At 44.9% G+C, this 25,155-nt stretch overlaps 2 protein-coding genes across 2 annotated transcripts in view; one reads left to right on the forward strand and one right to left on the reverse strand.

The window, feature by feature from the left end:
• ASTN2 (astrotactin 2) overlaps positions 1-25,155 on the reverse strand; it is a 289,840-nt gene that overhangs the window by 46,098 nt on the left and 218,587 nt on the right. Inside the window, exons 20-22 of the mRNA XM_063316464.1 lie at positions 10,490-10,755; positions 4,459-4,592; positions 2,943-3,091 (exon numbers count right to left, since the gene is read on the reverse strand). Of these exons, the coding sequence (XP_063172534.1) occupies positions 2,943-3,091; positions 4,459-4,592; positions 10,490-10,755 (549 nt within the window). The remainder of the gene's footprint in view (positions 1-2,942; positions 3,092-4,458; positions 4,593-10,489; positions 10,756-25,155) is intronic.
• On the forward strand, positions 20,584-22,897 carry TRIM32 (tripartite motif containing 32). Its single transcript, XM_063316277.1, has one exon. The coding sequence runs from the start codon at positions 20,644-20,646 to the stop codon at positions 22,588-22,590; it is 1,947 nt and encodes a 648-aa protein (XP_063172347.1). The 5' UTR covers positions 20,584-20,643; the 3' UTR covers positions 22,591-22,897.

Here is a 25,155-nt window from a genome sequence, read left to right on the forward strand (position 1 = left end):
ACTTTATAAATATTTTTATCAAGTTATACATTGCGCAAAGCGTTTAGGGAACTGGAACTAATATGAGATACGTTTCCTTTTTTTTTCGCCTGATAATGAATTGTGGGACTAAACTGTTTCTCTTCTTCTGTTGTAAAGGCTGGTCAGAGACTGTAATAAAGATATCTGAATTTGGATTAGAAGTCATAGTCTGATCTGTGGAGTTCTAATTTAGTCTAATATCAGAACACATTGACCGTGGTAAATTAAACCCAAATTACTGCATGTTTGCTCCATGTGTGTGCAGGCGCCCTCAGATTTTATTTTATTCTAGGCAAGGGCAGTGGAAGGAGCCAAGATAAGAATAAGAGGGAAAAAATGCTTGATCAAAATAGTCTTTTTCCTTGTATCCCGCAGCCACGAGCTTCCATCTGGTACGATCCAGCTTTAATAGAACAAGCATTTATTCTAAGAACAAGCATTTATTCTAAGAACACATCTACAAGAAAGGAAGTCAGTTTTCCTTTCTTCTTGACATATTGGTTTTTCTAAAGACGTGGCTTTTTAGGTGCATAGAAGAATACATTCTCCACTTGCTGCTGGTAGAGCAATATACATTACAAAGCTCTCCTTTTGTTCCACGTTTTTATTAATGCCTGCACATTAAAACATGGAACATGTGTTTTGTTTTTTTCTTCCCTCTTCCTCCTCTTGAGGTCCTCACCCTTCCACCAGAGCTGCTAAAGTGTGACAGAGAACATTTTCCGAGCTGAATATTAGTTCCAGATGCCTCTAAGAAACGTCAGTTTGTACATCACCCTGTAAAAAACACACATCTCCTACTTTCAAAGGCAAAGACCATTTCTGCCATGATCTAACCTTCTGGCTCGCTCAGCAGCCTCACATGCAACTCATTCAGGCAGTTGGTGGGGTAGCCTGACACACCTCTCTCAGCTGCACTGTATTAATAGTGAACACCTTACAAAGTAGCAGATCCAATGCATAGTTGCAGTGCATCTCCAGATCTTTGGAGGGTTGCTTTGGTCCAGGAATGCCGATGGCTTCTTATGGTTTTTGGTGGGGGGCTTGGGTGAGGAGTGAAGGGGTGACATCACTCCCCGTGGGTGCCATACTGCTTTAGAATGTTGCCCTGGGTCTGGAGAGACCCAGGTTCAAGCCCACCTTTAGCTGTGAAAACTCACTGAGTGGTTCTGGGTCAGTCAAAGTTCAAGCCAGACACCGGTGTGACAACAGCCATTCAAAAAGAGAACGGCAGAAGATCATCTTCCTTTAAACAAATCAATAAACAAGCTAAAACACCCATACCGGCACTCTGGAAAACCACCCTGCTGGTATAAATGCTCTCTCTTTAACTTTGAGCAAAACAAAGTCAATGTTCATGTCAACCAAGCATCTAAAGGAGAAACGTGCAGTGATGCCACAACCAAGATTTTTTTTTTTTAATTTTTGGGGTGGGGTGGTGGTGTAACCTATAGCTTTTATGGTAAAAGAGAGAAAATAGTTCCAACTGAAGAGCTTAATATTCAAGCCATTATATAGGGACTCTTTCCCAAACCATTTAGGATTTTTAAGTATAATCATATAGCAAACTGTATGCAATAAATGCATTTGCTAAATGTGGTGAGTGTGGGCACATGCTATCTTGCCTTTGGATGGTACCTCCTCCAGGAAGCAACACTCACAGACCCCAGTCAGTGAGTGGGGCAACTTGCAAATTTGGCCGCATGTGCAACATGCCACATTGTCCAGGAGAAACTTCTCCTCAAATTTGGAGGCTTTGCTGAAACAGCAAAGAGCAAAGCTTTTTAGTGGATGAGTTTGTACAGTGAGTACAACATGACACATGACACATTCTGAAGCAGTCCTGGCTTCTATTCTCCTTTGGCAGAAACCTGCGTGAAAATAAACTTTCTTGGATAGTGGAGAATCTGTATCTGACTTTCCAAAAACTCTGGGACAACAAGAGACTCTTATGGATAAATGCTGCCCTCTAGATGCATCTAAGGCAAGATACTCAACTGCACACAAATGTTGTAAACAGACTTCTTCTCCCTTTCAGGACCAAAACATTTCAGTTTGTCTGCTAACTCCTCTGGAGCCAGGTCCATTCTCCAGGATGCCTGGTAGGACAGCACATAGATTTCTGGGCTTCCAGAACAGGTAGCGGAGAGATTTCCGAAGTCATAGATGACAAAATAAAGAACTGCAGCTAACCAACGGAAGGGCCGTAAGGGGTTAGAAGAATGCTTCAACTAGCTCTACCACTCTGAATGGATGCTTCAGAAGGGGAGAAGGGAGGATAGATAATTCATCACATGCTATCCACAGTCTCAGAAAAATCCAACACCTCCTCCTCCAAGACTGTGTGACCAAAAAAAGAAAGTCATCTCAGGTGACAGGTTATGCAGAGCTGAAGTTCACTTAATGCATTGCCTGGTATAGGGAAGGTCGGTGAAAAACAGGAATGGAGAACTAGATTTTGTTGAACTAAAATTCCTAGTAGCCCAAACTGTAAGCTAAGTACACTGCTGTTGGGTGTGCAATTCAGCAACATCCAGAGTTTGTCCCTTCCATGCCAGATTGGCCTGAGAGGAAGATTTTGGCCAGAGGTCCTCACTCCAGTCTAAGCTGATACATAAAACAGGCAAAAGGAAAGAGTTTATTGAAAATACATCTCCTTTGCTGAATACATAATTATTTTTGTCCTTGAACTTTATCTAGCTGTTTATTCTTATTAGCTAACTTCAAGAATAACCTCTGAGTTTACATTTGCCCTCTTCCCTCCCTTTTCCTTTTAGGTGAAATATTTCAATCCGCAATCTTGCAGCTAAAGGCTGGGCTTAAACGTCTAGGAATAACATATTAAAGCAAGTAATAAGCCACTGGAACCTAGGAAGCTGCCGGAGGTAAGGCATTCCCTACTGCCTCCACCTTCTACTCACCTGTATAGAGGTCAGTGTCAGTGTATTCATCCACCTTTTTGTGATGCAAGACATAGTCTGAGATTTTTGTTCCAATGGCCGGCTGGACATCGAGCCACTCCAAGGAGACAACGGTGCTTGAAGGTTCGACGTTGGGAGACAGCCGCAAACTGGGCAGAATAACAAAAGAAAAGATGGGCAGATTCCAAATCAGACCTTCTGAGGTGCTGGAAACTGGGACAGTCTTGTGGAAAGATAATTTGTGATCAGACACCACCCTTGACCCTTTGTCCCCAGAAAGATGGGTTCTGTCTTCCAGCCTGCTACAAGCACAAAGTCTCCTTTGCCCAACATGCCATTTGGGACCCAGTGGGGGTAGAGAAGGGTTTGATTTTACACATCAACACAAAACAGATACCTCTACAACCCATCCCGCCTCAAGAAATATAGCCCCCTTTGCTTTTTTTATGTTTTACTCAGTTACAGTAGCTGTAACAGTTCATGTTGGCTTGCATCCTGTGCTTCCCACAGAAACCATCAAGCGCAGGTTCCCTGAAGGCTTCTTCCCCTACATAAGAAACTTCTGGCTTTCCCTCTCATCCTCAGGGTGGATGGCATACAAATTATTTATCTGTTAGAATTAGGTATTTCTGGCAGAGAAACTACTTGGGGTTTCTAAAATTTTAGGAACCAAGAATGATGGCTTTGAGCTGCTTTGACGACTGCAAAGTGAAACATGGTGATGTTGCCCTGCGTGTGCCTGCTTTCATGTGTCATGCACCTTTCCCCAAACTACGCAGCCCCTCCGGGCCGCCCTGGCTTCGTTAACTCTGTACATCTTCCCCTGAGATTGAATGGGAGTTATAAAGGCTGCAGGGCTCACTAAAGAGATGATTTCCTGTTCCACAACTTTCCACACTTTTAAAACTTCCCTGCCTGCCCCTACTTGGTCTGAAAAAGCCTTCTGGGAGGAATTCCACCCAGTCTCATCCCTTGGGATTGAATGGAAATATGGGAATCTAGGGAGGTGTAAGGGGAAAAAGGAATAACCTTGAGGAACAGGAGGAAAAGCCATAACCCTAACCCTAACCAAGACAACAGCCAGATAAAAGGAAGCTGAGTCTGGGCCAGAACAGTAACCTGAGAAAGTGTCTCAGGCAAGACCCTCTCTAGTTCTCACAAAGATAAAGGGAGGAAGGGGGGAAGCATATTCAGACGTACAAGGTTCTGTTTCAGTAAATAAAAGTAGTATTAGCATTCATTACTTTCGTTTCCTTGTCTGATCTGCCGTGAAGGGCTGACAAGAGGCTGCAGACATCCAGATAGAATGTCCAGTATAAATCTGTCCCCCACCCTGAGAATCTCATCTCCCTTTTAAAAGAAAATTCAGAAGCAATTTATTTTCCATTGCACTGAAAGATAACCACGGGGCGGGGGGATACAAGGGCAATGCACATCATACATCATATTAAAGACCGATGCAAAAAAAAACGGGGTGGTGGTGGTCTTTTGGCCCTGTTGGAAAAGAGATACTCACACAGGCTGGGGAAGTGGGCTGCAGCTGGGGAGCCCATTCTCATCAAAGGCGCTGAGGTCACAGCGGCACCAATCCTCAATCACATCTCCTTTTCCTGAGCACCAATAAGAGCTCATGAGGGCTCCCTTGAATGCCTGGGAAGGAAGGACAGATACATGGTTTGGGATGAGTGATGAGATGAATGATTGAGGGATGCTGTGACCTTGACAAAAATCTGTCAGTTTTACTAGCCGGTTCTTAATCTAGACAGGCAGAAAGATGTAGAATCCTGAATTGTTCCCTGTGTCTATCATAAGGTCTGGTGTCTAGAACAGTAGCATCCCTGATGTTTATATGTTTTTTGTACATAGTTACATGTATGAGAATATTCAAACTTTCAGGGGGAAAAAAAGCATTGGTGGGATAAGGGTTGGGTATCTTGGTATCATCTCTCCTTATTTCCCTTTCCTTTTGAACATGGAGAGGGAAAAGAATCATTTCTGTGAGTCTCCATCTGCAATTTGGAGTGACAGAGTCCTAATGCAAAGGCTTGTCTTCTTAGCAAGAATGAAATGTTTAGACCAGTGTTTCTCAACCTCAGCAAATTTGAGATCTGTGGACTTCAACTCCCAGAATTCCCCAGCCAGCATTCTGGCTGGGGAATTCTGGGAGTTGAAGTCCATGCAACTTAAAGTTGCTGAGGTTGAGAAACACTGGTTTAGACCTTCATCTGGACCCAGTTCAGAAAACAAGCAGTCAGTGATACAGAAGTTTTAACAAGAGCAACTTAACAAGAAAAGATATCCCACCAAATACAACAGGATCTTCTTCCCAAGACACATGTTTACAATTCACCCTGACTCCTTAAAAATCCATGCCTTGTGGATCTAATGCAGACAGTAGCCCAAAGTAACACATTTTCTTTATGCTGTCTATAAAAGGAAAGTGTATAAATAGTAAGCAGGACAACATTCCCCACTGTTTGGGACCGAGACCCATCAACTTTCCCAAAACTGCCTTTTTGAGTCACTCACATCTGTTGTTTTTGCCTTCCAGATACTTCAGAAATGTTGCCATTTGAGCAACAAGGAGGAGAGGAAGAGAGGAGCAGATGCTGAAAAGATAATTGGGTTTTATTTGATGCCAACCATAAATAAAAGGTCAGGAATGGGATGGGTTTGTCGACCATTTGGAAATTCAATAATAGCCAGTACAGGACCTTCCTTAGTAGCTGCACTTGGGACCACTGCCTAGCGTGTGTGTAAGGACATCACTTTAGTATACTCAAGAGGAAGACTCTGATACTATATTCTAGTCTACTTCAATGTATCCTAGTTAAAAAAACACTAGTAGACTTAACATTAACTGGATACCAATTAGTCTAGCTCCAGCAATGCATTCAATCATCTTCCTACCATTTAACAACCTCCTCCTCCTCCCAAAGAAAAACCAAAACCAAACCATAACTGACTAACCAATTAATTTTAAGTACATTTTCCAGAGGAGAATAAAACTTCTCATGGGTGTGGTAAATGTTCTAACATTTAGCTTAATTGTGGAATGGTATGGAGTGTGTGTTAGAGATGCCCTTCTTTCTCCAGCCACTCAGGAAGGGGGCACCCCATTCAGGAGAGACTATACATCTCTTGATTCTGCACCAGCTGTATGGCATATTTAAGCCCACTCTGTCCTGATGTCCACACGTAACTTCTGAAATCAGATGACTTTATAACTTGGCTAGGTCATGTGAAGGCATGGAAGGTCACACCTTGGCTAGGCCATGGAGCCATGGAAGGTACAGAAAGGGAAGACTTTGGGAGTGAAGGAAGGCTGGCCAAAATATACTGGAGACAGGAGTAGAACTGTAGGAAAAAAAGGTAAATTAGACTCATGAAATACCTATTCAGAAGGTACTGGTGCTACATTTCCCCCCCAATAACTAGCGAATTCTAATTCTTTTTGCTGATCCCTCCCAGTGAAACAGCACTGTTCCCTCTATGAGAATTTAAATCAAATACCTTTTCCTTTGTGAGATGGGGGGAAATTTCAATGTTAGGTCTTTTCTATCAAAGTAAATTAGGACCTCCAACAAAACAAAATTGCAGTGGAGCCAATTTTGGGTGCAGATGGAGGTATCTTTTAGTAAGACATCCTTATTTTGTATAATAAACCTTGCCTCCAGCCGCTGAAAGGAGACTTAAAAAAAAAAAATCTTCTCATTTCTAGCATTCACTGTGTCTTTGCTGAGGTTGGATCAATCTGATTAGTAGTGGTCTGAAAAAACCTATGACAAAGGCTAGAAGAAAATGTATGACACGAACTCAAACACAGTGGATGGTGAGATTCCAGATGATGCATCAGATCACTTTGGGAATCTCACTAATCGCTGCCCTATAGCCTAATCTGATAATGTTTAATGTCTTGTTTCTTGCTGTACTGTAAGTTGGGCTCAGCTCTAATCAGATCCTGAGGATACGCAGGCACGATATGCTTTGCCTCGACCTTTCAGGAAACAAAGTTATTCTTGCAATGCATCCATCAAGCTGCATCCTCCCCTCTCATTAGAGAGAATTCATACCACACACCTTAACAGGGTTACATGGTCACACATGAATGTCCATTTCTCCCTTCTCCCTCAATTCAATTTGTTGATATTGACTGAGCAACAGCTGACGTCAAACACTTATAAGAGAGAAGGATTGGAGTGGGGGATATTGTGTTAGCTGAACTGATGGGGAAGGCTGAAAGAGCTGGGTGGTTTTATTTATTTGTTTGTTTGTTTGTTTTTCAAATTTCTGTCACCGCCCATCTCCCTCCAAAGGGGGACTCTTGTTGCTTGCTTTTAATCTGACGTTTGAACAACTGGAAGGGGCCGGGAGTGTGAGGCCAAGCAGTGTGGAACCCAGGGGGAGATGTGAGACGTCTTAGTGTGAACGTTTTAAAAGTTCAAAGCAGGGTAGGACAGAAGGCCCTTCTGTCTTCATCAGGTTGTTGTTACTCTTGGAAGACTTTCCCATAACTGTTTTTTGCTATGACTTTCCAAGCAAGCATCCCATAAACAGTGGAAGAGGATTTCCTTTACTCAGTCATCAGAGATGGTTACAACAAAACTGGTACAGTTAAGTTCTCAATGGTCATATATGGGCGTCCTTATTTTAGATAATACTGTAAAATGTGGTTTACAAGCCCTTGTTTGGGGTCACTCAACCTTGTTTGCCCGTTCTGCTGTGTGGGTTTGAGCGCTGTCCCTAAAGGTCTGACCTTATAACCTTAACAACCTTTAGAAGCTACTTGAGCAAAGGAAATGATGACTCACCAGTGAGGGTAAGTCACTGATACACCATGTCAAGGCCCTCTAGCTGTAGACACATTACTCAGTGCTGTGCAGAAAATTCATCCTGCGTTTTTCCCACCAGTTCTTACCTATTTTGATAAAAGGGAATTTGCTTTGGGGGTTCTTTCAAAGGAGACTAGAAATTCTAAGGAGTGGAATGGAAGGTGCTTGGTCAATGATAACATGATCAAGAGAAGTCCTACTTTTCCAAGCACTCTCCTCTTTCCAGCAATTTACAGCCTCCTTGGCTCATTGTGCTCTGTAATTGACCTATATGTTCTGCCCCAAGCTCTTCCTATGGGCCTTTTCCAGATCTGGATGTAAGGGCAGACAAAGGATTTGTGAAGAAATGGGCAGGGATGTCATAGTAAACAAGAGTACTAACAAATAGTTCTTTACCACCTTCAACAATTAAGTCAGTTCCAAAAACACACCAAGATAAATTCAAAAGAGGTTTTCAAGCACCTGGAGAATGAACCTCTTTCATCCTGGGGGGTGGGGGGGACCCAAAACATTGAGAAATCACAGGGCAGGCTGTAGGACAACATTCTCCACTCTTCGGTGGAGAACCAATGGCCAACCAAACCCTGTACATGGACGTTTAAATCCAGAAGATCTAATGGAGATCATGAACTAATGGAGATCATGAATCTGTGAGGCTAATAAAGTTGAGAGGAAGGAAGGAAGGAAGGAAGGAAGGAAGGAAGGAAGGAAGGAAGGAAGGAAGGAAGGAAGGAAGGAAGGAAGGAAGGGAAGGGAGGAAGGGAGGAAGGGAGGAAGGGAGGGAGGGAGGGAGGGAGGAAGTCATCCCTAGAGTGATGCTGCTCACATAAGAACGACTTATACTACGTGAGGATCCAAGACATTATTCCTTTCAAAATAGGATTAAGATGAAAGTTCACCCTTACTTAACCAGGACTGTAACAGATTCCAATCCCATTTTTACACCCATAGAAATAGGTGCAAACTATTTCCTTAGCCTAGTTCCTTAGCCACATCTTCAGAGAAGTTGAAGAATTCATGGTGGATTCAGCTCCAAATTCATTGTAAAGCACATCCATTTCCTGCTAAACTGTTCTCCAAGCCCCCAGGAAGCCCCCAGGCCTGACTTTGGCAAAAGAACTGTAGCTCACAAACCCCTTCTTCGCATGCATTCTTGAGCCTCTGGCTTCTTTTGGCACTGTCAAACTCATACTGCTGCCCAGTTTCTGTCCCTAGTTCAATTGCACTCATCCCAAACTGGTGCCAACATCTGGGAAGCAATTAAAAAAAAGACAATTAATTTCTTTTCTAGCTTGACTAGCTCTCTCTTCGGTAGTGCTCAATCCTGTTGCTTCCCCCACATACACACCCTGGAAACAAGTGTGGAAGACATACTTTTGTTGAACAGCTCAGTTAACAAACCCATAGGGAGTCCTGTTGAGTGCTGAGAGACTGATCCATCTCTCTCTCGCTCCCCCCAGCAATTGTGTGTGTGGGGGGGGGACAAGGATGCTTGTTATGAATTACCCTTGATTGCCTCTATTGTCATAGAGTCCTCTTCACACCCAGCAGTTGAAAGGTTGCTATTAAAGGGCAGATGGGCTGAGAACCACAGACAAGGGCCCTGGAGAGAGCTACAGTCAAGGAGAACTTTCTTTTAAAGTAGGAGAGAAAAAAGGAAACAGGAGAAAGCAGGGAAAAAAGCCAAATTTTCCAAACGAAACATGTTCATCGGTTTCATAGGAGGCAAAACTTGTGGTCTATCACCAGGCTAAGATCTAGGCACCCATTGCAAGGAGATGGGGGATGAATTCCATCAGATGGAAACTCTTGCTTATTAAAACAAGGTGAGGGCAGTTCCAGTTCCATTTTTGTACCCATAAAAATAGGTCCTATTACACCCTAAGTGGCCACCAGCTAGTTACATGTTTCCATTCACTTCACGCCCACAAACGAATGAGTTATAAACAAAACATCCCACTTGTTTGTTTGAAGAGGGCAAGTAACTGAGTTTCTTACAGAAACAAAACATAGAAATGAGTCAATGATTAGATTCATCCTGAGAGGGAAGAAAGTCACATCAGGCCAGTGCCCCACCAAGACACCTTCTAGACACAGTTGCTGACCTATGAAATTGCATCTCTATCTCTATCTACCTATTTATCATCCATACTGTCTGTCTGTCTGTCTGTCTGTCTGTCTATCTTTACCTATCATCCTATCTATTTATCTATCTCTTCTTATTCTACCTATACCTATATCTACAGTATACAACGCCGGCTCCAAGGCTTTGAAACGGAGATGAGCACCGCCCCCTAAAGTCGGACACGACTGGACTTTACGTCAAGGGAAACCTTTACCTTTACCTTTACTACCTATATCCTTTATGTCTGTATCTATCATCCTATTTCTGTCTGTCTGTCTGCATTTATCTGCTTATTTATCATCTGTCTATCATCTATCTACCTATCTATTATCCATTCTCCCTACCTATCTACATATCATCCTATCTATAATTCTCTATCTTTATCTATCTATCTATCTATCTATCTATCTATCTATCTATCTATCTATCTATCTATCTATCATCCATTCTACCTGCACCTATATCTATACCTACATAATCTATATTATATCTATCATCCTCCCTCCTGCCTTCCCTCTACCTACCTACCTACTTTGTTGTGGTCAATAATAATTGCTGTTTGCTTAGCTCCTGCCCCGCTCCCTACTCACCTCTCGGGTCTTGTTGTCCTGGATCAGCATATATAACGGGGTGATCTGGTTGACTTCCAGGAGCACAGGGGTAGGGCTGAGCTGCTCCTTGCCTGCCCGGCGGCAGAGATGGCAGGTCGAAGGGCACCGGCCCTTTTCTTCACAGTGGATCTCCACGCCGGAGACCAGCTGATCATCCGACAGCATCTGGGCTGTCAGCAGGCCAGAGAGATAGGTGATGAAGGGCATGGACTTGAGCTCCTTCTTGTTTCCAAGTTCTGTAGTTTCTGGTTGGGGAACAGAGCAGGGAGGGAAGGAGAGAGAAGAAAAGAAGGATTATAACTTCTGCCTGCAGGGAAATCTTCTGTGTTCAATAGAAGGAAATGCCTTTGTAATTTGACCTTGCAATCTGGAGGACACTGCAGAAGTGCTTGCTTGTCCTGGGTGGGAAGTTGGACTAGATGATCTCCAATATCTTTTCCAATATTTTTTCAAAGCTTTTTCTCTAAATTTGGGGGCATTTTCACAATGCCTTTTCATCCCCCCGCCCCTCCCCTTGGTCTTTGAGCTAAAATAATTATTTCAATGGACGTGGTGGAAGTTACAGTGTTTATTGCCGTTACACCTCCTCCCATCACTACCAACCTCCCTGGCTGCCCACACTTTCCAATATGAAAAAAAATAACAACAACGTGATGGAAGGAGTTTCTTTCTGATACTTTTCCTCTGGGTGAAATGGAAGTGTGAGAAGCCAGGCTGCAGACTCCGGAGAGATTAAGGTACTGTAAAAGACAAGGTCACACACACACCCTGGCTGCCCCATCATTACAGTGGAAGAGCACATAGTTCATTTGAGAGAGGAAGGGAGGGAGGGAAAAATAACCTAAATCCTCTTCTCTTTTAAAAAGAAAGTTTGAAAACAAATTACCATTAAACTGAATGAATATTGTTAGGCAAACACATAGACATACACAGATTTCTATTACTTCCGGGCATGAACAAGAAACAGTGTTCCTCTTCCTTATACCAGGTCAAAACATTGGCCCATCTATCAGTTGGATTCTAGATGTTATGATCACAAATAGGCCTCTTTCACAGCCTCTCCTGAAGTGGAGAGCTGGGATTGACCTGGAAAATTTCTACATTCAGAGTCAATTCTTTTCCACTTGGCTCTGTCCTTCCTTGCCCATTCCCCACTGGATTTTCTTGAAAGCTGAACAGCAACCTGGGTTTTCTGCATCCATCTTTCCAAAGAACGCTGCTGTTTTTGCATTTTATTATAGGTGTAGAATACCAAAAGTTATAAGGACACCTTTTCCTGAGGCTTCATATAGCCACACTTCAGCTTCCAAGAAGCAATAACGAAAGACTATTAAATCAACAGCATTGATTAGCTGATGACATCTGGTTTGCTTATGAATTGCCACATTGATTAGCTGCTCAGGCCCAGCTCACCTGTGAATTGTGTTCATTAATGCGTTCATTTCAGCCAAATCAAGATATTTTATAGGAGGGATGCTGACACTGATGAATGGGAGCCATTTTTAATTCGTATCTTGGGGAAAAAAATTCAAACACATACTTTTGTATATGCAATCACGCAACCTCTAATCTTCTCCATATCACCTTTTCTAAGGCCCACCCCAAGGATGCCCTTTACCACTTTAGCTTCCCTTTGGTTGTGTATTTACTTGGCAGTTGGGCATACTTGTAGAAACCAAGAAAAGTTTTTGTAGGCACCTTGGTGGCCAAGGCTAATATGTTTTCTACCCTTGCAGCATGGCTACACTCTAAGTCAAGAACCACCCCCTTGTTGGGAGAATTACTGTATGTTCTCCTCTCTTTACACCCACACATAGTCTTCTCTAACAACGAAAACAGGAGGTGATGGTCACTGGCAAAACTTCTTGGGCAGACTTTCAGAAGTTTCCTCAAGGCCCTTGCGTGTGGCAAGATACAGCAATCCAGCCATGGGCTTGCCAATTAGGAAATGACAAGAACTAAAATATGTGCAGTGTTCATTCATCTCCAAAGGCGTTGGAGCCCTGCTTCCTGAAACTTCACCCTCCTGCTTTGCCGCCAGTAAAAGGCAGCACGGAGCTGGATCAAAAGTAACCGCAGAGAGATTGTGTGAATTCTGAGGAGCCAATCTTTCCACAGGATTAAAGCAGGGTTAAAGTTACTAAGATAAACAGAGCAGGCCTATGAAAGAGGCATCTCAGCACGGAGGACGGAAAGAAGAAGCAAATAGAGATGTAGAAAATGGGAATGAGGGATAGGCAGGGGAGAAAGAGAAGAAAATTGGGTTGAAAAAATGTCTCAAGACCAAGGGAAGCTTTTAGAATCCAAAATATTGGACAGGCAGAAGCAGGAGAGCCAAACTTCCTTTGATGATTTTCAGAATCTGGCAGAATTAGAGGGGTCCTGTTTTTAAGGAAAAAAAGAATAAGCCCCTTTCAAGGCTGGATGGATTTATTAAGGATCCTCACTCACACACACACACACACACTTTAATATTTAAAAACCAATGTTTTCTCCTATGTTTTACATTTATATTTATATTCCCTGGAGATCAATCCCACAAAACAAAAGGGGAAGGAAGAAGAAGGAAGAGCTGCCAATTCAGAGGCCTTGAAAGGGACAGTGGGCAGATTCAGGAAGGGTCAAATGATTAGCACTTACCCATCTTGGTAAGGATTACTGTGTCTGCAAATAAAGGGACCAGACCTTGAATGCCAGCTGTTGAGGGGCAACTGTATGAGGGAACCAAACTCACTTAACATGGTAGTTTGCCAAGTTTCTGGCTGGCGATAAACCAGGCTGACAACAACAGCAGATGACTCAAATGCTTTTGTTTCTGGTCTTGGTTGATTTTTATTTTTTATTTTTATTTTATCAACTATAGTCTATTAGAGCAGTTGGGCTAAATGATCATTATATACACAAATGCGTAGACTAACACTTTCTGGAGGGGTGAAAGGACTTAAGCACAGATGTGGTGCACAAGTTTCACGCAAAACAGGAAAAAAAATATTTACACATGAAACCTGTAAACCTAAAACCTGCATTTCTTTCAGCTTGGGGAGGGAAGGAGGGAGGGAGGAAAGCATGTTGTGTTGTCTTAAATCTGGTTTCTTTGAATATATGCTGCCCTCCAGTGGATTTACAGAGTAATAACTTCTGAAGAGTAAGGGGGTGAAGTCAGAGTTGTTTGCATTCTAGAGGAAAACAAAGTTTCCCATCACCACTGCAACTGAGCCCCTCCATCTTGCTGCTGGTCAGCTTCTTCTCTTTCTTTCCACCTTTCCCAACATTATAGGCTTCTCTGGGGATTATATGACTTTCCTAGATAGAAATTGATGGATGGATGGATGGATGGATGGATGGACGGACTGATTATGTGCCATCAAGTCAGAGTCAGCTCTTAGCAACCACGTAGCTAGACCTTCTCCAGGAGGGTCTGTCCTCGGCCCGGTCCTTCAGCTCTTCCAACGGTCCACCCATGTAACTGAGTCCATCCACTTTACTGCTGGTCATCCTCTTCTTCTCTTTCCTTCCACCTTTCCCAGCATCAGAGCCTTCTCCAGAGAGTTAAGTTTTGATAATCTGTCCATAATATGATAATTTGAGCCTGGTCATTTGTGCCTCAACTGAGAACTGATTTGTTTGAAGATCCACTTGTTTCTTTTCTTGGCTATCCATGGCTTAGCTTCATGGAACACACCACCGTCAGGCTTGGTTGAACCAAGTTTAGTGAGTAAACTCATGTTTTCCTGGGTGTACACAGCATCACAAATCACAGTGCACCAGCCACAATGACTGAATACGCGAGCATCACCCTAAGCTATATTCAGACCTGGCCTGGGAGAATTGAAAACGTTTTGAGTCCCAACAAACTAACCAAAGTTTCCATCAAGAAGGGGAGAACTTGGGGCTACGGAGGTGCTCTTTTCTCCAAGTGAAGCGTCAGTCCCGTAAGCCACTAGGACACAATATGAGATTCTTGGATTTCAATGTGCAGGATTATGAGAGGCCGCCAAATCACAGACGACCATTAGATGTGGGTAAAGAGATGCCGGAAATTTTAACTCTTGGCTGCCCCCTAGCGATCACTGCGATTTTTTGCAGCTCAGGTACGGTCTATCAATCCGAAAACAGACCGGAGCCCCTTTTTAAAAAGGGGTGGGTGGGTGTCGAAGTCATAATGCAATTCTTTAAACTTAACCTACACGTCACGCTGAGCTACCGAAGGACTAAATTCTTCACGTCTTGAATCTGTAAAGGATATGCCGGGGGAGGAAATTTTCCATTAAATCCACGCATGCAACGCCCTAAGTATCTAAGTTTATTCTTTTATGTAAATAAAATACAAAGAAAATCAAATTTCTTATTTCTTTTCTTTTCTCTCCTTTCCCCTCCTTTTCTTGTCTTTTTGCCCCGCGCGACCTCGGATCCGAGCCGCCCTGCGCCGGATCCGTCCAGGGAGGCTTTCACAGAGGAAAGTACCACAACTCCCATGATGCCTGGCGAGAGGCTACGTTGCAGGGAGGGGAGGGAGTAGATGGGGGGGGTGTGGCAGCATCCCTTTTTGCGCAGGCGTAGAGCACGGAGGGGGGGGACAAAAGGTTGGTGCAGCTACGAGACAGAGAAAAGCGGCAGGTAGGGAGGGGCTCTGCTTTGCCTGGAAAAAAAAAAATGGGGCGGGGGAATTGGGGGGGGCGCGGGAAGGAAGCGGGTGACCTCATGCAGCGCCCCCCAGCCCCATGCAAGGTCCGCACGTACTGTGGTCACCTCCTGGGGTTTTCTCCCCCACCCCCACGCATTCCTATAGCAAATGCCGCTCGAGAAATTCCTATGCAAATACTACGGCCGTAGGGAGGTCTCTCTGTCCCCCCCCCCTGCAAACTTTTGACCATGACAGATAGGCGCTCTCCCCACCCCCCCACTCCCCGCCGGGAAACCTTTGATCTTGCAAAGCTCTCCGCCCGTGCTGCCGAGTGTAAACCGATCCCTCCTTTATTCCGGCAGAGATCGCTTGCGAAGCTAATCTGCCTTCCCCGCAAATATTTGACGCCAAATAGCCTCCCGACACGGCCGAAATGCAACTCTCCCCCCACTCCCCGGGGAAAATCTTTGACAGGCAGCCCAACGGTATTCCTTAAGGAGCTTTGGTGATTCGACAGTCTCCCAACCGCCCCCACCCTGCAAACAATAATGCAGAGTCACCCCCCCATGGTGCTGGGTGACTGAATTAGAGATTAATAACAAGTTATTGCACCCCCATAGAAATGTCACGCTGTTCATCTGCCCCCTGAAACCTTAATCATACTAGGAGAATCCACACTAATAAATGCAGATGTTCTGATGCCAGGTCTCCAGGCATCTGGGTGGCTATGTCTAGGGTTGAAGGACGACCGTGTTAGGCTCTGCAGGCCTACTCAGAAGCAAGTGGTACTGCCTGCAGTGGGACATGGGTATGGCTGTCCAGCAGAAACCAGTGATTTCTTAGACTTCACTTGTATCTCAAAAGGGGAAAGGTGCTAATATCATAGATCCATCAGTCATCTTTCCAATCCAAGCTGTGCCCCATAATGGCTTCTTCCTTGTGGCCCAAGCCATCTTGAATATTGAGGTACAGGCTCTTCAGACCTCAGTAGGACACATGTGGGCTTGGGTTTTGCTATGTAGAGCCCTTCCCAACCCATGCTCATTTCAATAATTGCAAAACAATGTCTTGCATTAATAAAAGTTTTAATTCATTTCCAATATTTGTTCCAGGACTTGAGGGAGTGAGATTTGGCTGTAGTGTGCAGGCATGTATGGGAGGAAGTGACTTTGCTTACACAACCGTTGGCTCACACCCCATGTTGTGACCAAACCAGGCCAATTACATTAGGGGTGAGCATCTTGTATAAACCTCTGTGGTGCCTTAGGGGAAGGAAAGCGAGAGGAGTGTGGGATGAAGAGGGAAGCAAGTACCACAAGGATGCCTTCATGGGATTCCCAAACGTCTCTTTCAGAAGCAGAGTGGACTTTGTGCCTTCCTTCATCCCTAAGATGGATTTGGGGAGACAAGGAGAAAATAGGGCCTTTCCAGATGATCATGGGATCATGGAAAAGCACAAAAGGGGAGGATGAGAAAGTATCTAACTGAGGGGGGGGGGTTGATGAAATGTCTTCTCCTAACTGATAATTACCTGCTAAAGACTCCCCTAGGTGTCTCCTGCTGATTTCCTGGTATAGCTAAGTACTGTAGCTGATTTTTTTTTTTTAATCTGAAAAGTCCCTGCAGTTTTCTTGGCAAGATTTCAGAAGTGGTTTGCCATTGCCTCCTTTCTAGGGCTGAGAGAGAGGGACTGGCCCAAGGTCACCCATCTGGCTTCGTGCCTAAGATGGGACTAGAACTCACAGTCTCCCAGTTTCTAGCCTGATGTCTTAACCACCTGGCTCTCCTATTTGAAATAGCTCTGACCTTATTTGCTCTTCGCACATATCTTATTTACTCCCTCCTGTGGCCTGAGGTCTTTCAGCCACTCTTCAGCCCCACAGCTAGATTCCTCTGCTCCCTTGCAAGTTTGGATGATGATTGCTTCAGCTGAAGTGGTTCCTTTCCCTCCCCAGTTAGGGAATTGTTCCAGATGATTTCAGAGAAGTTTATGAGGCTGGAAATATCCCATTTCCCTTTATGAAGCTGCTAGGAAGCCAACTGCTTAACTGAACTCATTAATAGAAAGAGAGGTAAGGTATGCTGAAGCATGAATTCTGCTGATCTTCTGTAGGCTAGACTTAGACCTCTGCTTGTGTGCTACTGTCCGGCTCAAGTTTGGTTGAGCTTGGAAATCAAAGCAAGGGCCTAGCCCTGTTTGGGTTTGGATATGGGGCCTCTGGGAAATCTTAGGAACATGGCCTACACTGCTCCCCAAAATCAGCAGTGGTAAATTATTCCTGTGTTGTTGCCAGCATAAACATGTCCTGGAACTCACCAGGAGTCAAACTGGTGTGTTTCCATTAATTTTGGATTGGGAATTCTTCCCAAGGGGCCATACTTTGGATGTCAACAAATCTAGGTATTCGGTGGGAGCTGAGGAAACGGTTAAAATATTTCCAAAATGGCAGGAAAAGGGGAATCGAATCCCAATTTGCAATGAAAAGTGGAGCCCCACCCACCATATTTCACTCCATGCAACCCCTCACCCAACAAAAAAGCTAGACACAACTTTGACTGGTCTTCCACTGCTCTGCTACAGATTGTACTTCTGCCTTTTTAAAGCCTTTCTCTACTCCACGTCTGTCCCTGTGTGTTAATTTCTCTGGTGGGCTTTAAAAGTCATGAGCATAGAGTTGGCTAAATTCTAGAGGGGACCTGAAAATCCCACTGAAGTTACAACAGTGCTAAGCCTGTATGTTTGCTGGTGTAGGTGGACACTTCCTTGCAAAAACAAACAACTGCAAGGAAATTGATTAAACAATAATGAAACTGATCAAATATACCAGTTAAAAAAACACAAGGCTGACTAGATGCTGCTTTATGAAGAAATAGAAGACAAAGCCACTTGTAATAAGGAAATTCCATTCCATTCTCCATCCCAGAATAGAATATGCACAGACATAAATGCACATACATATATTAGTTTAAATTAGGCCTCGACTAAAAACATTGCAGTTACCATTGCAGCTCATGATTGTGCTCAAAGGGAAGTACAAATAATTAAAGGCTGATCTCTGGATTTCCTTAATTTTTCATTCCCACAGTGATGAATGTCCGTGCCATTCAGGAAATAGTAGATATTATTATTATTATTACCTTTCTTAATAAATGTTCCCCGGTGCTTTTTGGTACTCTGTCCTCCTTTCACCATCCACAGTATATTAAATGGATGGCTTTACTTTTTTCCTCTCCCCCCACTCACATAGAACTGTCTCTGTCTCACCTGTTATATGATACCTCTCAAAAAAAGTGAGGTTCATCACCCATCCCAAGGCAGGAAAAAGATCTCTGGCTGAAACACTAAATGATTTCCATTTATTTCATCCCCATACACACAATATTTACCATCTTACTTAAGCAAATTCTACTGGTAGTCCTTGTTTAATGACTGCCTCATTTAGTGACCATTTGCAGCTGTGACCAATCCTCGCATTTATGACCTTCACCGGTCTGTAAAGCAAAGGAAATCTGAAGTAAGATTTTAAGCACAGTCACAGTTTCACTTAGTATCCGGTTTGCTTAATGACTGAGTTGCCAGTCCCAGTTGTGGTCGCTAAATGAGGACTCCCTGTACTGCTCCCATTACTCATACTAACAAGCTTGGTTTTCCCCAGCTACAGACCTAGCCAGTTACTAAAACTACTTGCATTTGTAGGGTTATAAGGACAACTCTGGTGAACTTGGAGGAGCCTGTCCGTTATTGCTTGGTGTGGGAGACTGTCAAAAGGCTGAGAAAGAAATGGGAGGAACTCTTGATATCAACCACCGACAGACGAGAGAGGGTTTTGTTGGTAGCTTATCCCTAAACAACATCTCAGTCTGGGCTGCAGAAGGCTTGCGGAGAAGAGAGGGAAAATGTTGAAAGAAGCCCTGTTTGAATAAACTCACCCACAAAAGAGGGTGGGAGTTGCTATTGCTTACTGCTAATTCTCGCGTTGAAATGCCGTCTGACTTGCTGCTTCAATCATGCCCTGAAATACGAAGCCAGATGGCTGTCTACTTACGGTGATTCTAAGCCCACCACTGTGCCTTTTCCACCCCCTAGCAAAATGTGATGACTTTTTTTTTTGCTCAGAGGACGTGCTGTTACAGCAAAGCACCCTTCACAAATAGCGCAGGGCAGGTGAAAACATTCAGGAGTTGTGCACGGGGCAAAAAGCGAACTTCTAAACTTCTGCTCTTGGGTTTCAGAAGAAGAAGCCACCGGCTATGTCACTTGGCCATTTTTTAAGCTATTTGCGGGTGCCTGGAAATATCAGGGCAAGTTTCAAAACACCACTGCCTCTGACTGCAAATTTCTCACAGGTTTGTGGGTTTTGCATGCAGAGAATCCAGCCATCCTTTTTTCTTTTTCTTTCTTTCTTTCTTTCTTTCTTTCTTTTTCTTTCTTTCTTTCTTTCTTTCTTTCTTTCTTTCTTTCTTTCTTTCTTTCTTTCTTCCTTCCTTCCTTCCTTCCTTCCTTCCTTCCTTCCTTCCTTCCTTCCTTCCTTCCTTCCTTCCTTCCTTTCTTTCAACTCCTTGGATGTCATTCAGAGTTTTAATCAGGTGCTGAAATATCTGTCTGGATTGTAGGGTGATGCCTCGAATACAATGATTTGAAGATGAAGCTAGGCAGTTTTTATTGGCCAGGAGGGATGTTCAAGGAATCACCAAACGTTTCTTTACTCGTTTAGCAATTCGTTCACCACTTTAGCAGGTGTAATGCACCACATGTCCCTTGGATGTCCTTCAGATGTTTTTCTTTGGGGCCTTGTAGTCAGAAGGAAAAGGATTCTTCTGTTGAATGTATCAGTAATTGCCAGAAAGGAGGAGTGAATATCATTCCCCCTGAGGTGAAATGGGCTGCAATCCTTCCAGCCTTCCGGAAGGCCCTTAAGCCTTGGATGTGACATTGCGCTTGATGATCCCAAGGAAGTATGGAGCCCAATGAACAGCTGTATCGTTAAGAGTGTACTCTCCTCAGTCCTTCTATTATTGTACTTTACATGTAGTTTTAAATTTGTTATTGTTTTTAATGGTAGAATATGATTTTACTTGTGTTTTAACCATGTATGCCACCCAGGGTCACCTGCAAGCCATATAAATTTGATTAATAAATGAATAAAACCTGCATTGGTCAGCCTCCCAAGTAGACCAGACTGGAAACCAGATCAGATGAGCTAATCCTACTTTAACGTTAGGCTACATTAACGGGATCTTGCAAGTCTGAAAGTACAAAGCTCCCATTGTCTTCTTTATAGTGTAGCTGGAGAGGCTAGGGAGGGTCTCTTCTGAGCTTCTTCCTCTGCCCATTATGCAGCCGCAGGCTAGACCCTCTCTTATCTGAACATTCCCTAGGCAGCGTTTCTTCACCCCATTTCTCAAGGTCTTTCTCACATTCCATTACAGCCCATTTCTCCTTTTTTCCCAAACAGGGTCAGAAAGATCCAGGGGTCGATGCAACCCATCTCATCTCAGCTCCTCCACCATGGCTGCTGCCCCTCAGCTGAACACCGACGCGCTCCGTGAAGTCTTGGAGTGCCCCATTTGTATGGAGTGCTTCACTGAAGAGCATCTGCGGCCCAAGCTGCTACACTGCGGGCACACGATCTGCAAGCAGTGCTCGGAGAAGCTCCTCGCCAGCAGCATCAATGGGATTCGCTGCCCCTTCTGCAGCAAAGTCACCCGGATCACCAGCCTGGCTCAGCTGGCCGACAATCTCACCGTGCTGAAGATCATCGACACGGCAGGGCTCAGCGAGACTGTCGGCGTCCTCATGTGCAAAGCTTGCGGGCGCCGGCTCCCAAAGCACTTTTGCAAGAGCTGCAGCCAGGTTTTGTGTGAGCCCTGCAAAGAGTCCGAACACCGGCAGCAACATCACAACGTGGTGGCAATCAAAGAAGCGGCTGATGAGAAAAGGAGGGACTTCGGGGCTAGGCTGGGTCGCCTCCGGGAGCTGATGGGGGACCTGCAGAAGAGGAAGGGGTCTCTGGAAGGGGTTTCAAAGGACCTCCAAGCCAGGTACAAAGCAGTCCTTCAAGAGTACAGCAAAGAGGAACGCAAGGTCCAAGAAGAGTTGGCCAGGTCCCGTAAGTTCTTCACCAGTTCCCTCTCAGAGGTGGAGAAAGTGAACAGCCAGATCATGGAGGAACAGGCTTACCTACTGAACATTGCCGAGGTTCAGATTGTATCGCGCTGTGACTACTTCCTCGCCAAAATAAAACAGGGGGACATTGCCCTCCTGGAGGAGGAGGCGGACGAGGAAGAGCCGGAGCTGATGAACAGCCTTCCCAAAGAGCTGACTCTGCAGGAGGTGGAGCTCCTCAAGGTTGGTCATATTGGACCGCTCCAGATAGGGCAAGTGGTCAAAAAGCCTCGGAGCATCAACGTGGAGGAGTCGCTAATGGAGACAACAGCAGAGGCCTCAGGGTCCTTCAGAGAGGCAGATCTGGCTGCGGAAGAGGTTAGTCCTCTGTCCCATTGCTCTTCGCCGGCCAAACTGAGGATGCCGGAAGCGGCCGCCAGCATCCAGCAGTGCCACTTCCTCAAGAAAATGGGCTCGAAGGGCAGTACGCCCGGTACATTCAACCTGCCCGTAAGCCTGCACGTCACACCGCAGGGGGAGGTGCTCGTGGCGGACCGGGGCAACTTCCGGATCCAAGTCTTCACGCGCAAGGGCTTCCTGAGGGAGATCCGCCGGAGCCCCAGCGGCATTGACAGTTTTGTGCTCAGCTTCCTTGGGGCCGACCTGCCCAACTTGACACCCTTGTCAGTCACCATGAACTGCCACGGGCTGATCGGGGTGACCGACAGCTATGACAACTCCGTGAAAGTGTACACGATCGATGGACACTGCGTGGCGTGCCACCGGAGCCAGCTGAGCAAGCCATGGGGCATCACGGCCCTTCCCTCGGGGCAGTTTGTGGTGACAGACGTGGAAGGAGGGAAGCTGTGGTGCTTCACGGTGGACCGGGGCGTCGGGGTGGTGAAGTATAGCTGCCTTTGCAGTGCTGTGCGCCCTAAGTTTGTCACTTGCGACGCCGAAGGGACCATCTACTTCACCCAGGGGCTGGGGCTGAACCTGGAGAACCGCCAGCACGAGCACCACCTGGAAGGCGGGTTTTCCATCGGGTCCGTTGGTCCAGACGGGCAGCTCGGCCGACAAATCAGTCACTTTTTTTCGGAGAACGAAGATTTCCGCTGCATTGCCGGCATGTGTGTGGATTCCCGGGGCGACCTGATTGTTGCCGATAGCAGCCGGAAAGAAATCTTACACTTCCCCAAAGGGGGGGGCTATAATATCCTAATCCGAGAGGGGCTCACCTGCCCTGTTGGCATAGCCATCACTCCCAAAGGCCAGTTGTTGGTCTTGGACTGTTGGGATCATTGCATTAAGATTTATAGTTACCATTTGCGAAGGTACTCCACGCCTTAAGCTGAAAAAAATACATTTCTTTGTTCTACCCCCTCACCATCTCAGTTCTTCCAAGGTCTGCCACAGACAGACTGATGGTGGGGCCAATAGTTTTCCAGAAGATCGTGCCATAAATGTTGAACTGGGGTGACAATTGCTCCAATCTTTAGTGTGTGTTTAGAACAAAGACTGCACATTTTGGTTTGCAAGTGTAGGGTGTGTATTTTTTTCTTCTTCTTAATACACACACAGACAGAATTAATGACATCTCGCTAAGTAAAGGACGCTGGCAAGGAAGGCCAGCATTTGTCTGAACACAGCTTTTTACTTAAGCACTAGCTGCGGGCAGTCGGGAATTGTTTGCCGTGAAACCAACAGGCTGACAAAGAACAGACCCCTTTTGGCATACGAAGCCAGCTGCTGGAGGTGAGACGCTGTTCTTCAGCACATCCAGTTTAGAAGGGCGTTGGACTCCACCCTTCCTTGCCAGCTTCCCACCAGCTGCTCATTTTTGTGGACTTTTCCCCAATCCTGCTGTTAGAAAGTGGTCAACCTTTGTTCTCGTACCCTTGTTTCAGCTCTTCTCAAAATGTGTGTACAAGTGCTAAATGGCTGTGTTTTTTTTTCCTTCCACCAGCCCTTGCCAATGTTTCCTCACAGTTGACACCTTTAAAAAAATGTACAATTGCACTCGTATAGCCAACTCACGATCGGAAACATTCGCACAGCTGCAATTTATAAATAACACTCCACCTAAAGAAACTTAGCTGTTGTTTTAACGCCAAGAGAGCTCTAACACTCCGTTGATGTGTGTCTGAGGCCTCTGTCTAATGTGAAGTGGGTCTTGTTTGAATTGAAAACAAACAGAACAGAAACAAAGCAAAAGGTTCTGTAACACAATGTTTGTTGAGGGGTTTTCTTTGTAATTCACAAAGTCGGCTCTCTTCTTGCTTGGGGGGGAAAAATTGTCTGGGAAGGTCACATTTCTAGTTGACAATTTCCCAAGTGCAGGACAAATTGGTGTAAACAAGATCAGTTGTGACAAATGATAACGTTTAACCCAACAGTTCAGTAATCCGGCATTCCACACCACTGCACTGGCTGATGGGTTTCCACTCCAGGCAAAAGCTACATGTCTCTCAGATGGAGAAAGGGGCTTCTTATTTTATTAAGCCTAATATCTCTGCCAAGGAGACTCAATTCCTTGCCAGAGCAAGGTGCCACACGCCCTGCCGTACTGCTAGGTTTTATTGGAGGCAACACACGGGTTGGGTCATCAGCTAAAAGGCATGCCACACCGTGCAGATGATGCGTGAAACCACATCTGCGTGAATTAGCACAGCTGAGGCTGGCCCAGATGGGGGAGAGATGCCCATCCGTAGGATTGGAATGCTTTAGAGAGGATGCGCACCAGATTGTTGTGTGCAAATAAGAAGAGACTTGCTGAGCATTGGCGAGAATGGACAGTGTTGACTGTTGGAGTTGGACTTTCAGATGCCCAACCATAGGGAAGGATTATGTTTTGGTGATCGGTAGTTGAGTTTGCTAGCAGGTGGCCCTTCTCACAATTTAAGTCACAAGGGAAGAGGAATGTTTTCGTCCTTATACTCTTCACATCAGTTGTAGGGAACTAGCTGGATGAATTAAACAACCTGGAACTACTCATGAGTGCTTGAGGGAGTAGCTACTGTTGAGGACAGGAGTTCCAAAGATCACGTAACCTGATTTTTCTGGTAGCCGCGAAGACTAGTGCAGGGTATTCTCTGTATTCATTTAATTTTGGAAGCTGAGGATAGAGGAGTCCCCTTAAAAATGGAAAGCAAAGTTGAATAGACTAGACTAGACTAGACTAGGCTAGACTAGGCTAGGCTAGACTAGACTAGACTAGACTAGACTAGACTAGACTAGACTAGAATGATAAAGATAAAGATAGGATCAATGTACAGGAGGACACCTCTGTGTATCTAAACACCTGACAATCATTTCCATATGTTCTAGGAAACTCAGAAGGAGATCTTACTATATGTGAGCTGTTATAGCTGATCCTTTGGGATCCCTACAGTCAAGATCCACTATTCTTCAGTAGGAAGATGCTACGTAGGCAGCAAAAGAAAAAGGTGCTTGTATCTTGTACCACTGTGTGTACAAGTGTGTGTGTGTGTGTATGCCTATTAAGACTGATGTGAACAAGAGGGGACAAAGCTGTGTATGATAAGGAAATGGTACAGTGCTGAAATCTGCCCTCCCAGTGATTGAAAAATTCTCTTCCTTGGCAAAAAAAAAATAATATATATTTTCTACATCATTTTGAGGATGCTTAAGAATTGGGAGCAGCGGGGAGGTTGTCATGTCTTGGAGCTTTTCTCAGGGATGTGGTGGTAGAAGTTATTGTTGAGGTGGGGGGTTGTGTGTGACACTGTCTTCATCACTCTGCTGGCCACCTAGCTTCCCATTCTGAAAAAGAATGGTCTCCTCCTACCACGCTTTGGGACAGAAGGCTGCAGACTGCTGGATGGATAATTTTCCGTTGCCCATCTCTCTATTGCTGCAGCCTCCCTGGCTCCTCTCGTCTTCCTGGTCTGCAGA

The sequence above is a fragment of the Candoia aspera genome, chromosome 16 (genome assembly GCF_035149785.1).
Source record: "Candoia aspera isolate rCanAsp1 chromosome 16, rCanAsp1.hap2, whole genome shotgun sequence".
NCBI lineage: Eukaryota > Metazoa > Chordata > Lepidosauria > Squamata > Boidae > Candoia > Candoia aspera.